The following is an 18,601-nucleotide window of genomic DNA, read 5'->3' as shown; positions in this document are numbered from 1 at the left end:
TATCTCCCTGTTGCACTGAAAAGAGATGTAAGATGCATAGAGAGATGACTGGGCAAATCACTTCCCATCCCCACACCTGAGAACCTTCTAGAAGGAAAGCAGGTGTCATCCCCTGATCTTTTTGGATGGGAAGGCTAAGGTGTTGAAGGCTGTCATTTGGATGTGACAACAGGCATCAACCTGAGAGGAACACATTTCTGCTCTTCAACATAATAAAATGAGAGGAGAGCAGAGCTCAATAGGGTGCTATTTCTGAAACAAGGAATTAAGTGAAATTTAATGCAGAGCCTTTTTCTTTGTTTTTAGGTATTGTTAAAATCCTGAGAAAATAGAAAATATATAAGTTTTAATATATCCACATAAACATATAAATGTATAAATATATAGCTATTTATATCTATATATTTATATATAGATATGTATATGTGTATGTGTGTGATTGTGTTCTAATCCAAGCTTGTCATCTGGGCTCTTGCAGATGGCAATGACTGAAGTGAGATTCACATCCCAGAGTTTAGCCCTAACCATAGGATAGAACGAGCAGTGCCCTCAGAGGGCACGTTTCTCTCAATTGCTGATACATGTAGCTTAGACGTAACACCTTACTTGTACATAGCTGTGTTTAAATGTAATTATTCTCTGACTTTGTTTCCTATTAACAAGTTATCGGGTTTAGATTTAAAATGCAAGAAAATTCAGATGTTTGACTTTGGCTACACACATGATCCAATTCTGTTTCAAATGTTTCTTCCAAGGCTAGTCTAGGAATGAGAGATGAAAAACTCAACGTCATTATGAATGCCAGTTTATATGAGGATTGAGCGAGGTTTTGAGAGTTCTCAAAAACACTTTTCTTGCACATTAATTAGGAGTTCCCAGACATGGAATTTCAAAATTTCCGTAAGATTACAGCTAATAATGGCATCTGTCCTAATGAAAGCTTCTTTCTCAAAAAAATGTGTTTGTACTTAAACTCGTGGTGTTATTAAAGCCTTATGCACAGTGTCCTTTCTTAGCATGATGAACATGACTCATAACTCCATAGGAAAATATTCATTTGATGTCCATGAGGACAGAGAGCCAACGATTCAGCATGGCTGTTCCTTTTGTTAGAATTTATTGAACATTATCTCAGATTCAGAGGAGACAAATACTTTTCAATTCTGATAGCTTCATCAGAATTCAGATTATGTTTGAAAATTTTAAGAACAATATGAATTAATTGTAGAGTTTTTAGCCCACTATGTGGATAGAAGCACCATCTTCTCTTGCACAGGTTATGGATATCTAAACCAAACAAACAAAAAATATTGAAATGCAAAACTCTCCGAGGAGAAGAGGCATAATTTTGTACAGTAGAGTGGTCTGCCCATGAGGTCCCCAATGAGGAAATTTGATCTTTGTTGTATTTTAGGCAACAGAAAGAAGAAATGAACTTGGGTGATTCTGTAACACTTGTGATCTCTGGAGAACTGAAGACAGATATAGTTCCAAACTAAGATAAGTTTGTATTTCCCACAACTCTCAAATTCCCTTGTAATAAACAGAGAGCAGGGTGAAGTGTACATCAATAATTGATTTTATGAGCTTTTTGATCCTGAACTACCATCTCTCTTTTCTTTTCCAGACAAATGACAGTAATAAAAACCATCTTGGACTTTGAACATGAAAGAGAGGTTATACCATTTTAATTTTGTTTGATTTATTAAGAAGGCAGGTTTAACCCTACTAATCTCCTTATATTTTCCTGACAGATTTCTTATGAAAATATCTTTTGCTAGTTTCAAAACAAACTTTGAATTTAATGCAACATCATTCTTATCAGAAATTATGTTGTCAGATTAACATTCAAAAGAAAAAAGATTTTCAGTACCACTATCACCACTTTAATGAGCATTTGATAAAACGTGATTTTATTCAAGATAAAGGAGCTGGGCTGTACAAGAGTGGGTTTTGTCCTTAGTCTTTTATTTTTTTGGCCCACATACTTTATTTTCAAATTAATAGGAACTGATAAATTCAGCTTCATAGATAAGTGAGAAGACACTCTCACAGCTGAAGGTGAAAGTATCACATTCTCTGTCCAAACTCCTGCTGTGCTGAAGTTACATTCGCATTTCCAAAAAAGCCTAAGGGAGTCTCATAGATGGATTGCAACACTTCCTCTGTTAACTTTGAAATCTGATCTTGGAATTCAAACAAATGCTACAAAAAATGATCAGTTTTCCCTCAGGATCAGGTTAATATCTCCCGTAGACCTCAGCTGTAAAGTCACCTACTGTTCTCTGAAGTCCAAGTTCATGTATCACAGAAACATAGAATGGTTTAGGTTGGAAGAGACCTTAAAAATCATCTGGTTCCAACTTCCCTGCCATGGGCTGGGATGCAGCCCTCTAGATGAAGTTGCCCCATCTAGCCTGGCCTTGAACATTTCCAGTGATGGGACATCCACAACCTTTGGGAAACCTTTTCCAGTGCCTCACTTATGACTTTCTTCCTAATATATAATGTAAACCTACACTCTTTCAATTTGAAGCCATTCCTCCTTGTTCTGTCACTACATGCCCTTGTAAAAAGTCCCTCTCCAGCTGTCTTGTAAGCCCCCTTTATGTACTGAAAGTGCTCAGTGGTCTCCCTGAACCCTTCTCTTCTCAAGGTAGAACAACCTTAAGTTTTTCAACCTGTCTTCATAGGAGAGGTGCTCCAGCCCTCAGATCATCTTTATAGTCGTCCTCTGGACTTGCTCCAAGAGGTCCACAGTCTTATCTTGGAGGTCCAGAGCTGGGTGCAGCATTCCAGGTGGGGTCTCATGAGAGCAGAGTGGGAGAATCACCTCCCTTGGGAAATGACCTCCCTTGACTCACACTTTTGATGCAGCGCAGGGTGCTGGTGCCTTTCTGGGTTGCAAGTGCACATTGCTGGGTCATATTGAGCTTCTCATCAACCAATACCCCCAAGTCTTTCTCTGCAGGGCTGCTCTTAATCTATCCTCCACCCAGCCTGTATTTATGCTTGGGATTGCCCTCGGCCAGGTGCAGGAACTTGCACTTGGCCTTGTTGACTTCGTGAAGTTACATGAGACCACCTCTTGAGCTCATCCAAGTCCCACTGGATGACATCCCTTCCCTCCAGCATGTCAACTGCACCACACAGCTTTGTGTCATCAGCATGCACTCAATCCCATGTCATAAAATGACGAGAGCAGAACCCTAGAGTATCTTGATTTTTCTGAAATGCTAAAGAAGTAATTGTCTCATAATTAGGGATTAGTAACTTCAGATCTTGCATAAGAAAGACAACCTTCTAACAGGACAACTGTAGGGGCAGGTTTTTTTTAAAGGAACAGAGAGGCAGCTAGGCATCACTGCACACTAACTGTCAGCAATAAGCACGTTCTGGTAGAAATGAGGTAAAAGGCAAAAACAGGTTATACAGATTTGCAAAAAAGAATTGCAGCATTTAACTGGAATGTGTGTATGGGTAGTATATGTAGTCAAGAGTCTCCTTTCCTTAGAATCCCTTTACAAAAATAAAAAGGAAAAAGTGATTTCCAGATCTAAAACAACCCCCAAAGGTCCTTGTCTCTCTACACGCACTGCTAAGGTGTCTGAGATCTCTATATTTTCATTTCCCATTAGTACCTGAATTTAAGAGGGATGAAGCTACACCAAGTTCCAGAAAGTTAAACTTAATAGCACTTTATTACCTTAATAGCATATAAGCATACAATAATGAAATCTAAATATATCATATTTATGTTTATTAAATAAAATATAGTGTAAAATATAAAATCTGTTTACAGGATGTCTTTACTTTTATTAAAGTTTTTTGATTCAGCTTAACTCCAGACCCCACTAAATAAATAAAAAAATTCTCATTATGTTTAGTGTAGTCAAAACTTCACACTGGTGTTTATGTTTAAACATACAGATTGACAGACATATGTGGATGTACATAGATGTAGCAGGGTTCTTCACTAAACTAGCTGTATCAAACTGTGGAACGTGAAACTAATAATAAAACGAAGAAAGCTTCTTAGGAGTTCCTCTTAGGGAAAACTTCAGTAACCTCCTCCCAGCAGCCCAGTTTCCAGGGAGGAAAAGAGTAATTTTATTTTCTGTCTGCTTACTCAAGCAACATCAAGATATTTTTCAAGGAACTAGCTGACATGATATCCCCACCTGCTTGGGAAGTTCTGCTGTGTTGTAGAGGAGCGCAGATCTCTTCTTGAAGATGATAGTCTTTTGTTCTGCCAGACTGTATTGAGACAAGACATGCAAGTGCTTCAGGAATAGATCTCTGGAGAACAGCTGATGGTTACAGTGCTGATCTGTTGGTATCAGTTGCATTTTTCTCGCAAGTACTTCCACAGATTTTGATGAGGCTGCCCATCTGATAAAAGAAGGCCCATCACCAGGGCTCTTCTGGTATGTAATCAGTAATTCATCATGGGCAGGGAGCAAGAGGTTGCTCTCTCAGTAATTAGTAGCAAATTAATTTTTGGCTATTTTAATTGATTTTCAGTTTTGTGAAATTATGATCTGCAGTCACCTTTTTCTAAGTCATGGCATAATTTAAAATTTTTCATAATCCATTTGAATATTTTTTATGCATGCAGTAGGAACCACTCCTGACCAAACTGGTTTTCTTCTCTGGCTGGAAGAGTTTGGTCCTTCTATCCTACTTTCTAACTTGAATATCTTGTTTGCTAAGCATTGTTTGCTTTTCTGGCATACTCCATAGCACTCAGGAAAGATTCACTATTTCCATTAAAAGATCTACCAGCAGAACACTTTTCTTACTGTATTGTAGAAAGCAGGCACAGGGACTCAGGGAATGTAAAGCAAAGTCATTGGTCAATTTGAACAAGTAACTGGGGTGCAACAGTTCTGCTTGCTTGTTTAGGCTTTCATTCACTTTGGAAGTACTTGTCATTTTTCTGCACTTAGCCAGCCTCACACAAGAGCTCTGGTCCTAGCCATCTGCAGTCATGGCTTTTTTTTTTTTTTTTTTTTTTTTTTTCAAAAGAGGAATTGTTGTGCCTGGTGATCTGGCCAGTCCCCAGAAGATCAGTGTGCTCTGAAGACAAAGTTCAAGATTGGCAGGCAAAGCCTAATCTTGCTGCAGCCCTACCTGGAGGGACTCAAAGTTCTGTTGTTAGATGCTTGCCACCAATGCCAAGGGTCAAGATGATTTCTTGTCTTGTGATGGAGCCTGCCCACCACATTGCTAGGTGTTCCTGTTTTATAGTAACCCGTGCTGTAGCCTGAGGTTTATATAAATACTGTGGAATAGTTTATGCTTTACTAAACACCTGAGAGCACCTAATGTTTGCTGTTGAAACCTGATTAGGGAGGAAGTATCTCATCTAGGAATCACAAAGCTCTCTATTTTCAGGAACAAAGTACCAGCTTCTCTACATAACTATATGTAAACATTTGCCAGATGTTGATTACGAAGTACTCTTTAAAGGCTGAATGAGTCACCTGATGTCTGAGAGGGAAGGGAGAAGAGCAGCTTCACTCCCTAAAGTCTCAGCACCTCCCCATTGTCTTTCTTGTGGATTCAGTAGAAATAGTACAAACTTTTCTGTCATTTTCTGATAAACTGTGGCAGTGGTCTGGAAGATAAGCATCAGTATATGTGGAAACGTGGTATTCCAAAGAATCAAGGAAACACATAGATGTTTAGCTTGTATCACTGATTGTGAGTTTATTGCTTGGGTTTTTTTTTTTTAACTGATGTGACGCCTTTGTTCTCCGGGCACCGTAACTGAAAATTCTTAAGTTTCAAATAGTATGTGGAAGTACAGAAGCTAATAATGATCTCATATGCTCATGCATTTCCTTATTTTCAATAATACACACCACAGCCTTCTTCAAGGTTAGTAGTGTTGCACCTGTCCTGAACGTCACAGCCCAAATGTGACTCACGCCATAGAAAGGATTGTCATTTTGTGATATTTTATACTGTTGAATGTTGAATGATATTTGCTTCTGTTGAATGTTTCTTTGAAGGACATTGAATGCACTGGGGATTTTTACAAATGACATTTGTAAAAATACCATAGCTGCTTCAAGTCTTATAAGGACACAGTATAATATGGTGAAACACTATTAAACTTACAGTCTTGGAACTAGGGAAAACCTGTTTAAAAACAGCCCAGGATAAGCAAAGTAATTAGGATAAGTAAATACAGTTTCCGTAGTCTGTGCAAAAAAAATTAAAGAGAATTAGCTTATGACTCTTCCTTGAATACATTCAGACTAGACTTTAACCCTGATCTGGCAGAGTATGTAAGCATATTGACCTCAGTGGGACAGTTCACATTTTTCAGGTTGTGTGCGTATTTAAGTGGTTTCCCTGACTGGAGATAACTGATTAATCAAGAGATACCCAGTAATAATCTAAGCAAGCTTTTACTGACTCCAAAATACATTGATGGCACTCAAAAATGTAGGCACCCTCACCGTTCAAGTTCCTCTTCAGTGGAGTGTGGGGGGGTGCCTGGCAGTGCAAACTGCATGCTGTGAGAACAGAGTCAGCATGCAGCAACCACACATGAAGATTTGAATAATTGTAGCTAAAATCACAGAAGCTTAGGTCAAAGCCTAATGCTCATGGTCTTAATAATTTTTTTCTGATAGACCCAGCACAGTAATTTTTTTCTGTGTAATGGGTATTACATAGAAATACATCCTCAAAGAACAAACTTTTGAGGAGAACCACAACTGCTAAATAGGTGATTTGAGGTTGGCATTTAACATACCTTTCCAGCCTGCCAGGCTTTGATACATAGAGACTTACAATGGTAAGGTCACAATGTCAACTATTTTATACATAAGGCATATATTCTTGAGTCAGATAAAATCATTATTTGAGTCATGACACAATTAAGCTTTTTTAATTAATAATTCTTTTCCTTAAACAGACTTTTCCCCTTTCTTGTAAAAAATCTTGTAAATAAATCCCATACTATTTCCCTTTCTTGTAAAAAAAAAATCTATTTTAGAATCAAGGCAGGTTCCTTAATTTCCTGATAAACATATACAGAGCAAAAGAAGCTGTATTGATTCTCATAGCAGAATAAAACAAAAGCTTCAAGCAACGTAAAAACTGGCTTTGCCAAACTGAATAGTAGGAAACAAAGAATAGCTGAAGTCAGGAAGTGTATTGTAGGCATGGTACAGGAGTTGATAGTGTTTAATAGTTTAGGCTGAAACAGAAGGCTGTAGCGAGTTATTAGCATCCTTTAGAGGGTCAAAACAAATTTCCTGTACTTCTCTCCTTGCCACAAGTGAACGTGCCTGTATTTTCGTTAGCTTGTCAACAATCTCAGTGTGATTTCACAGCACACCCTGACAGCTCTGGAGGAACAAACTACACACTGAACATGCAGTCTACTGAACAAGACCTGTGCCTAACCTAAGCATGCCTATATGTGGATAAAACTGAATTCTTCACAGATTTACATGTACGTGGTACTTTGGCAAATATGGCCTTGAGAACGCCTAAAAAGTTTTGTTATCCTTGCAAGCCAGTTAGATTTATTTCCAGAAATGAGTGTCTTTCTTCTGTAGCATTCTATTTCTGGCCACTTCTTTCATCTGTGAGTCCTATTTTTACTTAGTTCAGTTGGACTCCCATTATCAGTCTGATGACACTCACCATCAGTGAGTGCTGCTGAACTAAAAACCAGAGGAGAGTAATAGGAGCGACTGAGGAAGGAGTAAGTGACCTGAGTGATGTAAATGTAACCCGTAGCAAGGCAAAATGCATCCAGTCACCTGTTCTTCCTGCTGCCTGTGGAAGACTAATCCCTAGGAGTTAAAAGTAGGATACTTCCTGGGAGTGGTTTAGTGCAGGAGGAATCTGAGTGATATCTCAGTTCCTGCAGCATAAGGACTTACCTGTACTGCTTGAACAGTGAAATAAATAGATCATTTCCCATCCAGTGCATCTATATGTAGTCTGTTAGATGAGAAGTAGAAGAGCCTCGATTACCTCAACTCCTTGCCTGTCTTTATTTAGACATTGCTGCAGGTGAGTCTGGGTTTGGACAGCACTGTAGCAGTTCACGTGTCAGGCATAGCTGAAGTTTCTCGACATGTATGTAGTTCCATAATGTTTTTATGGCTTTCAGGGAGATAACAGCTTCATCTTAACACTGTATTCAGCTAAGAGTCTTTTGAGTTGTCAGTCTGTTTTTCTGTCTTTTCACTCACAAGTTCCTTATTCAAACTAGGGTAATTTGGAACATGGAACTGAGGAATATTGAAATGGGAAAGGCATAGTAGTGTTACATCAGCCATGGTTCCTACACGACCATCAGCTTCTGTGCATTGGTAGAAACATTCTGAGAGCTGTTGAAATTGCTCAAAAAAAGTAACCTTGATAATTATTGGTGGCATGAATATTCGCTATTATCTTACAGACAGATTTATCCCTGAGTACTTTCAGGACAACTGTGTATGACTTGAACTGGGTAGTCCTGACCAAAGATATATCATAAATGTTCTAATATTAGCAGCATCTCCTGGAATGAGGACAGGGCTGTCCATCTGGAAATGTTGCATGGCGTGATTTTTCTGTCAGCTCCCCAGGATTAACTCCATGGATATTTGTTGAAGACAACAGGCTAATATAATTAGTTACTACAACTTGCAGTTACAGAAAGTTTATTATTTGATTTGAAAATCGGTGAGTTTGTTTGCCTCCATTTTCCAGTAAAGCATTCATTACACTGGATTATTTTGAAAGGAATCAAATCAACTCTTACTGTGTATTTTAAAAGTTCTAGAAAATTCACATTAACCTATGTTTTCTTTTTGCATGCCAAAATGCTTTTCTGATAAAAATAGGTCTCACTTAGATTAAAGATGTTGCCATGAAAAGGCCTATGGAACTCAATGCAAACTTGTTTTCCTTCTGAGATTTAATATTTCCCTTACCAGTGAGTTGAAAAAATACAAGATGGACTCTACCACAACTGAACTGAATAAAAAGATTTAGATATAACACTGACTATCCCTCAATGCTCTGAACTTCTAGGTTTGTCTATGCTGCCTTTGCCAAGGATCACAACATCAGCCGGTGTGAAGCATTTAATAAATTGCCATAAATTTTACAAATTAGGTCTATTCTCAACCATATAGTTTTTATGTAGTAATATTTTTTGAGAAGTGATTTTCTTTGCTGCAATCATCCTGGGTTTTGCCATTATCTGCATATTTTTATTATCTGATTGCAAGGCAAATTTTGATGATAAGCCAAGAACACCCATTCATTTGAAAATGAGCTAACATGGGATGTGGGCTACCATGAAAAGTTTGCTTTTGAATAGCTGCAGAAAAAGATTCTATAAATACATTTACTTATGTATTCAAAAAAAAAATTCTTGCTCCATAAACACAGGCATACATTTTCCCAGCTTGTGTTATCAGTTGAATGAGTGCGCTTTTGCTTGGAATTATGTTTTTTTGTTAAAGGAGCCAGAAATTCCAGTGGTTTTGTAGTATTTTTCCCTTTGTTAGTAAGTTTTGTTAGGAGGTGATAAAAAATTCAGCAGGAAAGAAGAAGGAGTGCTTTCCAATTATTACGTATTTTTCAGATTAAAAGAAGTGATTGTGAGCTTTTTCCCATAACATAGGCAATACTTGCACTGAGTGTGTGTATATTCATCTCCTTCCAGCATGCTAAGGTACTATTGCATAAGTTTCTGAGGCTGCTGGCCCATATCATGCTTAGCTTACCCTGCTCCTGTAAATCTTCACTTTCAGCAGAATTATCATCTCACTTTGGGATCCAGTCCCAGGAATGCAAATTCTTTTTCTCTTCATCTGATTTAAACAGTCATTTAGTTTCTTGCAGATGAATAGTGTTGTGATGTTCTCTTTCCTGCTGAATGCAGTATCTATACAATTGGTTGTGCTAACTAAATTAAATATCCTGTACTGTGGGTTATATCAAACACATCTGTGTGACATGGAGCTGAACCATCACTGCAATTCTGTTAATTTTCTAATAGAAATATTATGACAATTAAGCTTCCTGTACAGCTCAGTATTTCAACAGAGAGTGCTAAAATATGTCTTTTGGAATGCACTGCTTCCTTAAGTGACTTTTTGAATAGTCAAAACTACAAAGTACATGGAAGAGTGTGTTCCTTCTAAATATTAACATGTTAGCCTGGCCATGTCTTTAATGAACAGAGTTGTCACATAAATAGGATACTCTAGAACAAAATAACTCTAATGCAAAGAGCCTCCTCATATTTAGTATGATGAAAGAGCTCCCTAACACTTTAGGACTGAAGAGGAGCTCCACCTGATGCATATCTAAGTCCATAATTTTATTTCTCAGTCTACTAGGAACCATCTATGCCTGTTTCAAAGAATGTATTTAAATAGCAAGCCTCACTGTTTATTCACTGTCAACATTCAGCAAAGCTATACAAGGAAAGATGGCAGCATTCGGACGAATAAAACAGATTTTATTGATGTGTGCTTGAGGTGTGTAAAAAGCCAAAGTAGCGACTCCATTCCTAAAGACATGAATGAGTTAGGCAATGAAAGCATGATGATTCTACTCACCTGGTTTGTCTCCTAAGTAGACTAAGGGCAGTGAATACCTTAGGGCTGTAGGAGATGAGGAAAATATATTCAGTTTCGTGAAAATAAGTTAGATGTCTAATTTAGAGCAAATAATTGAGACTCTCTGGTAGTTGCTGGAAAAAAGATAGTTGCTGAAGATTCAGTACTTAAATGATGTGCTATAGTGGGTTGAAACCATGTTGGGTTGTAAGAAGCACATGCTTTGGTGTTTTGTTGCAGGGGACCATAGCTCTCCAAAAAAGGTGTTTCTGGAATGCACCCTTGATGGGAATGTCTGACTGACCTGACTTTGTGTTCTTTGCTGCAGATCGATTTTGAAGATGTGATTGCTGAGCCAGAGGGAACACACAGCTTTGATGGGATTTGGAAGGCCAGTTTTACCACCTTCACTGTAACGAAATACTGGTTTTATCGTTTACTGTCAGCAATCTTTGGTATTCCTATGGCTCTCATCTGGGGCATCTACTTTGCCATTTTGTCCTTCCTACACATCTGGGCAGTGGTGCCGTGCATAAGGAGCTACCTGATTGAGATCCAGTGCATTAGCCGCGTCTATTCGATCTGCATCCACACATTCTGCGACCCGCTGTTTGAGGCTATAGGCAAAATGTTCAGCAGCATCCGGTTCACAGTACGGAAAGAGATTTGAGGGACATGCCAAGGAGAGCCATCAGCCTAGGAAGGGGTTTTTTTGTGTTGTTTGGAGTGTTTTGGTGCCAGTTTCGTGTTTCCCAAAGCAACCTACAGCAACTGGTGGTGGATAAACTGGCCCAAAACAAAGAATCACTTGCTCAATTTTTTTTTCTACTGTTTATTCTTACTGGACTACTTGCCTTTTTTTTTTTTTCTTTCTTTTTCCTTTTTTTTTCCCCCCTCCAGTCTGCATTTCAAACTAACCTTAAATGGCTGTTCTTCCAAGCCAGCTGCATATTGCCGGATGTTCAGTTCAGAGATTGAAGTGTTGTTGGATGCCTTTTTATCTTACCCTTCATTCCTTGTGAGATAAATCCACAGTGATACTGAAGAATGACAAAAATGCTTTCCAACACTATAAAGCCATTCATTTTATTGTGGCCAAAGAGTGCAGAGCTATCGCAGCAGAATAAACGTGACCAGCTGGCAGGTTTTAGCAGAATGTTCTTTTTCAATTGGATTGTCAGTTGACTGCAGCTATTTACAGTCATGGTCAGATATTGTGCACTATGAATAAATTCGTTAAGTAAACATATTACTGAACTAGTGTATGTCCTGAAAATTTAACACTTATCAGGCTGTAGACATTGGCACCTAAAAGCTTCGATCGGTGCCTTTATGTCTCATTCTCTCTTGGAAGTTTGCATCCAGTTGTTTCTCAACCTTTGCTAGGATTCCAGAAGCAAACTGCAGTTGAGAACGCTAAAACTGGTCATAATGGAAATATTTTCCTGACTGTGACTTATGACACATCCCTTTGCGAGCATTTTAGGTGCTTATGTCATAGCCTTCTGGGGTATTTTTGCAAAATATTCTTATAAATGCGTATCGCAGGTATGCCAAAGATAACCTTGAGTTTCAAGAAAAATGAAGGTGTGCCAAACAAGCCACAGGAGGCTGGGTAGGAGCTGCCCCTGAGAGAAACTTTTCTATCATTTTTCAAAACTTTCCTATCAGCAGAAGTCAGCCTGCCATTAGCATGCAGATTATTTTCAGGATGCTTTGCTGAGTTTAAACTTATCCATCACAAGAGATGGATTAGAATCTTCACATTTGTGTGTCAGTTTGTTCATTTTTAGCTGATCTGCCACATCAGGAAGTCTTAAACAGAGGGTGGTGTGTGAAACTACCGTGTTGCAAAGTGGAAGGCCTCGGTAGCAGAGCCTTTGCAACATGTTCTGATGCTGTGACCTGCAAGAGCTTTTTGCCCTCATGATAGTACTGTGTTCAGAGATGCTCTGCATCCTCATTGGTGTGTGTGAAGCATTTGTAAAAATAGTTGTGAGGCTAATCAGCTTTACTGTAAAGCAAGCTGGGGCCTGAGCCTGCTCCAGCTGGAATCTCCAGCAAACCAGTTCTTGCCCTCCAGGTGTGCAAGATTTGGCCCTTGGGATGAACATGGAGCTGTCTGGTACACCTACAGCTTTTTTATTTAGCGCTGATTTTTCACGTACTGCTTTACCTAACATGGGAGTGCCTTCAGTTCTACTTCTGCCAAAGCATTGAAAACTTTATGAAATGCTGCATTTTTTAAGGGGGAGGGAAGAGGGAAGGGGAGAGAGGGTGCACAAAAAACATTACAAAACTATTAACTACTATTTGCATTTAAAACAGACACTGGTATGGATATAGTTTTATGTTTTTCTATGTACATAATGAAGAGCGTACTATTATAGATTTTTTCAGTATTAAAAACAAGAAAGATTGTAAACAAGAAATACTTTATCTTTTTATGAGGAAAATCACTCTGAAAGAAACCTTGATTTACGATACAAACTGTATATCCTGAAAGATGTCTGTTCACTTAGATTTTTTTGTCCCTAATCTAAATACATTGCTGATCCAAACATTTACATTATTGTTATACGCTTACAGATATAACTGGCACATTTTTTTTAAATTCTGCATGTACATTAAAGACTACAATAAAAAGATGCTCAATGATAGCTCCTGTCTGACTCCTTTTTCCTTGAAAGTCATGTGGACAAAAATTGTTCAAAGCTTTCTTTGTCACTCCAGTGGAAACAGGATTTTTCCTAATAAAAGCTCATTAGCTGAAGCATTTAATGTATGGAAATAGGGGAATGACAGCTTTTATTCAGCCCTGCAAAGACCTAACTTGTGACAGGACAGTTTTTTTCTGTGGTTTTATTGCACAATACCTGCCACACTGTTAAGCTAGTACACAAAAGCCCAACAAAGCAGGCTATTACAAATGGCCTACAAATCTGTTAACAGTATTTTAATGTTCAAATGGCAGACAACAAATAAATGTAGTCGATTTTATGTTTTCCAATAGCGGAATGGTGTATTTAGCCATCGTTAATAGGCCATAGGTAGCAAATAGTGCATTTAGTTGGACTGTGAGAAAATGTAAAACATTGTAGAAGATAAAAGGGAGGTTGTAATGTGAAAGTAAAGCAAATACACCTTGAGTATTCAAAAATATCTTGCTTTTGCAAAGAGCCTGATATATTCAGGCTTAACCATTTAGAATGTCATGACTATTAGACTCTTCATTGGAGAGATGTATGAATTCACCCTATGATCTCACTGTCCCTGGCACTTCGCTGAGCAGCAGCCACAGGGCTGTACTGTGGCTGGATCTCATATCAGTGCTCCTGCCATAACACTTAAGATCCATACAGCAACCATGATACATCCCATAGTAAAATCCAGGTTTGCCTACTAGAGGAGTAGACATTAGCTGTTGGACAGTGGCACCAGGCAATCTCCTGTCATGGCTGTAAATGTGGTATAGACAGTCTTACACTGCTGGATACAAAAGTCAGGACCTGTGCACTCAGGTGGGCTCAACAACTCTTTTTCCTCTTCCTAGAAAACTCTTGTCTGTCACTGGTCACTCTTCTCATCCTCTGAGTCAACAGTTCTTAAATTTTTGCCATGTAGCTTGAACTGTTTTACTTTACCCTGAGATGATGTATCAGGGAACTGGACACTCCAAACCAGCTGGAGCACCCAAGTATTGAGAAAGGAGAAAGTGTGAACTGTCTGGCTTTGTGGTTGATCCTTCTGATTTAATGTTAATTGATTGAGAATAAACTAAATAGAAACATTTTATTAAAAATGTGTTTATTGGAATGAAGTTGCAACAAGATATAGTGACAAACCTTAGGCTTTTAATAATGATTGAGAATTTCCATAGCTGTACCCAAGCTACCTTTTCACCCTCTCCTAGGTCAAAATAGAACTGTTCTATGTTCCCTTGTTTTCTTTGATTGCCTCATGTGTCTGCTGCATCCTCTTTTTTCCTTGTCTCCCAAGGAGGGGGAAAGAAGCACAGAATAAAAGTCTTTGCTAGGCTAGAACACCTTTGTTATCTTCATTTATGTCTTACAAACTTTGGTTTTTTCACTTCATGTTACCTGGCACTGGGACATCATGGAACACAGGTTGTTTTATTTCTATCTTGCTCTCTTCTGCAGAATTTTTAATTAAAATTTCACTTGTATAGTACAACTAGCACATCTTGTCTCAAAGATGCTTTTTTCTGTTTTGGCCTTCTGAAGGCAGAGTGGTAAAATGCACATTTGATAACTATGACAAGATATAAATGCACAGGATTTTGACCAGATTTATAACTGTTTTTAATAAGTAGTGTATATATCAAAAATAGCGTGGTCAGCAGGCCTAAGAAAGTGATTTTCCCCCTGTACTTAGTACTGGTGTGGTCACACCTCAAGTGCTGTGTCCAGTTTTGGTCCCTCACTGAAAGAAAGACATTGAGAGGTGCTGGAGCAAGTCCAGAGAAGGGCAGTGGAGCTGGTGAAGGGTCCAGAGAGCAAGCCCTGTGAGGATCAGCTGAGGGAGGTGAGGTTCTTCAGGCTGGAGAAAAGGAGCCTCAAAGGAAGCTACTTGAAAGGAGGTTGTAGCCAGGTGAGGGTTGGCCTCTTCTCCAGCAGGACAAGAGGAAATAGCCTCTGGCTGCACCAGGGGAGGTTCAGGTTGGACATCAGGAAGAATCCTCCCCTGAAAGGGTGATCAAGCAATGTAGTGGGTTGACCCTGGATGGAGGCCAGGTACCCACTAAAGCCGCTCTCTCACTCTCCCTCTGCCACTGGACAGAGGAGAGAAAAAAACCAGCAAAGGATTCATGAGTAGAGATAAGAGCTGGGAGAGGTCAGTTACTGACTACCTTCATAGGCAAAACAGACTCAAAGTGGGGATAGTACTTAAATTTATTACTAACAGGATAAGAGCCAAAGAGTGAGAAATAAAACAGTCTTAAAAGCACCTTCCTCCCATCCCTCCTTCCGTGTTCTCCCCCCTCTCCCCCAGCAGTGCAGGGGGACGGGGAATGGGTGTTATGGTCAGTTGTTGTTTCTGCCACTGCTTAGGAGAGGAGTCCTTCCCCTGATCCCGTGGGGTCCCTCGCACGGGAGGGAGTCCTTGATGGATCTCTCCAGCGTGAGCCCACCCCTTGGGCAGCAGTTCTTCCCAAACTGCTGTCCCACGGGTCACTCCTCCATGGGGTGCAGTCCTTCACGAATGAGCTGCACTGGTGTAGGTCCCCCACAGGGGCTGCAGGGCCTCAGCTCCAGCACCTGGAGCACCTCCTCCCCCTCCTTCTGCACTGACCTTGGTGTCTGCATTGTTGTTCCCGTGTTCTCACTCTGCTCTTCCCTGGCTGGAATTTCTTCTGCACAACAATCTTCTGTTCTTAAATATGTGATCGCAGAGGCATTCCTGTCACTCCAACTGGCTCGGCCTTGGCCAGCGGCAGGAAGTCTGTCCTGGAGCCGGCTGGCATTGGCTCCATGGGACAGGGGAAGCTTCTGGCAGCTTCTAACAGAAGCCACCCCTGTAGCCCTTCCCGCTACCAAAACGCAGCCACAGAAACCCACTACAGGCACCAAAACAGGCTGTCCAGAGAGGTGGTGGAATGACTGGATGTGGTACTTAGTGCTGTGGTTTAGTTGATGTGGTAGTGTTTAGTCACAAGGTTGGATTCAATGACCTTGGAGGTCTTTTCCCTCCCTAATGATTCTATGATTCTAAGGAAGATAGGGCTTAGACTGAATACAAGCATGTGCTCTCTCTCATAGTCAAGGCACATTTTAGTGTTGATTCAAGACACAATCCACAGTCCCTAGGTTCAATTCCAGTAGATAATTTGCATTTGTTCTGAGAACCTGAATTTCCTTGGCAAATAATTGTCATAAAACTCACTGAAAGGGTGCCCAAGTCACACCTACATACTGCGGGGATGTACAAACGAGGTGTTATTCTGTCTTGACACCTTCTCCTGTAGGAACTGGAGATGATAGGTGTTCTTAGGGATAACTAACAAGTGCTGGGAAATTATGCTTCTCTGAGGCTTGTAGTCCAACATCTCACTCCTTGAGACAGAGGAACCTTAAACTCCTCTCATTGCACTCCCAGATATAAACTTCAGATGCTCACAACTCAGTATGCTGACTACTATGAATCCAATTTTTATAAGACTGATTCTCCTTGTGTGCTCTGCAAGAACTAACCATAAATCCCTGATGTGACATCATGACTTCCAATGGGAGCCAGATCATTTTAAAGGCACTGCCTGAGCTGTGAGATACTATTATTGATCTAAAGCCTTCAGAATCCAGATTTTCCCTTTTATCAAGTGGTTATCAGTGCAGAGGAGCATAAAAGCATTATGGTCTCCAGTTCTAGCCCTTCTAGAGATAATTCTGTTTTCCTGTTTGAAACGCTAGAGATCCAGGCTGAAGGTTGTTCTGCAGACAGATAGCAGCTCTCAGGAGTTGTTTTGGCATCCAGGGACTAACTTAAATATAAGGCTGTCATAGGTGCAACCTTCTCAGTTGACCATATCTCTGAAACTTTATCCAAATATGGAGTAAGCCTGCAGCATGTCTAGGTACTGAGTCTTTTCCTGGCTATTTATTCCGAGCTGGAAAATGCTATAGACCAGAGGATTCACTCAGAGGAATCTGAAAGGATGAAGGGCTCTGTCATTGTATAACTCTTTGGCAACTACCAGAATATAGGCGTTCATCTGTGACTGTTACTCATCAAAACAGTCAGCCTGCTGATCTCCAGCAACCAGCTCTAGATGCAGCTTGCCAGACATACATGTTGCCAGAAACCCTACTGGCAGAAAATTTCAAGTGAAAAAAAACCGATGCAGAAACTAGCTGGTGCAATTAAAAATAAACCCAAAAAACAGAAAAAAAGAATGTCATCAAACGGAGCAGATATATTCTATACAGAGAATAAGTGAATGAAAGATCTCAGGGTTCTGCCTTTCATACTCAAGGAATGACTCAAAGCTGTGCACAGCAGATGCACTTCCATCTGGAAGTGATGGATAGAGATTTCTGAAAGAAAAAAAGGAGCGGGATGACTCTTCATACCTTTTTTCAGTTCCTACCTATAACTTTTTGCAGGTAAAGTTTGAACCAAAAGAGAATAGACAGAAGAGCTAATATGAACAATGCAGTGATAGCTACCAGTAGACACAGCAATAACCAAGGCATTAATGTATCATTAAGATACGCAAACTCCTACTTAAATGTGAGTTATCTTGAAGTGGAATCACTAGGTAGAGTTATGTTTAAAAGTGGAGATAAGTAAACTCAGAACTTACCTTGGATGTGGTATATATGATCAGATTCACATAGCAGGAGCCTGGCTGGACAGACAACAGGCCTGGAAGCTGCTTCCTATCCTTGAGAAGCCCACTGGGAAGCAGGCTGGGGAATCACCCTGAGCTGCCAGTAGCAGTCAGACTTATGCATGAAAACCCTCTGCATGCAACCCCAAAGCCCAACCCAAATGTGCTGGTGGGTGATACTTACCCTGTGTTTCTTGTGATAAGTATTTACTGCTTTGCCAGATTACTCATACTCACTGACAGAAATCTTCTGTTGCAGTCTAGATTCCTTGCAGGACACTAAGTAATAATAGGAACTGGCAACTGAATAGAGCATATGAGTTCTTTTAGGTTTAGACAAGTGTCTTTGACATTTGTTCATACTTTGTCAACTCCCGATTTTTAATATTCCAGCTTGTGCAGTATTTTATCGCTTTATTTCATGATATGTAGACTTCAATTCAGATGTTACAGATATTTGCCAATTCAGCTGTCTTCTCTTAACAAAAGCAGGTGTTCTTACTCTCTGCTAAACAATGATTAATGATTCAACTACATTTGAAAGCAGCTAAAATTCTGCTTTTTCATTTGTGCTGAAACAGCCCAAAGAAACCTATGACACAAAGATGCTTAGGGAAAAAAAAACTGGAACAGTTTTTATCATATTTTAGCAGGACTGAAT

The 18,601-nt window shown here is 39.7% G+C and overlaps 1 protein-coding gene across 1 annotated transcript in view; it reads left to right on the top strand.

Annotated features, from left to right (window-relative positions):
* The window catches only part of CAV1 (caveolin 1), an 18,982-nt gene extending 5,730 nt beyond the window's left edge, over positions 1-13,252 (top strand). Inside the window, exon 3 of the mRNA XM_027893686.1 lies at positions 10,921-13,252. Coding sequence (XP_027749487.1) covers positions 10,921-11,262 — 342 coding nt within the window. The 3' untranslated portion in view covers positions 11,263-13,252. The remainder of the gene's footprint in view (positions 1-10,920) is intronic.
* Positions 13,253-18,601: the final 5,349 nt, after the last annotated feature.

This window comes from Empidonax traillii, unplaced genomic scaffold (assembly GCF_003031625.1).
Source record: "Empidonax traillii isolate 1590-97213 ecotype Southwest subspecies unplaced genomic scaffold, ASM303162v1 scaffold401:size1000279, whole genome shotgun sequence".
Taxonomy (NCBI): domain Eukaryota; kingdom Metazoa; phylum Chordata; class Aves; order Passeriformes; family Tyrannidae; genus Empidonax; species Empidonax traillii.
The sequence above is the reverse complement of the archived record's forward strand: the minus strand, read 5'-3'. Positions and strand labels throughout refer to the sequence as shown.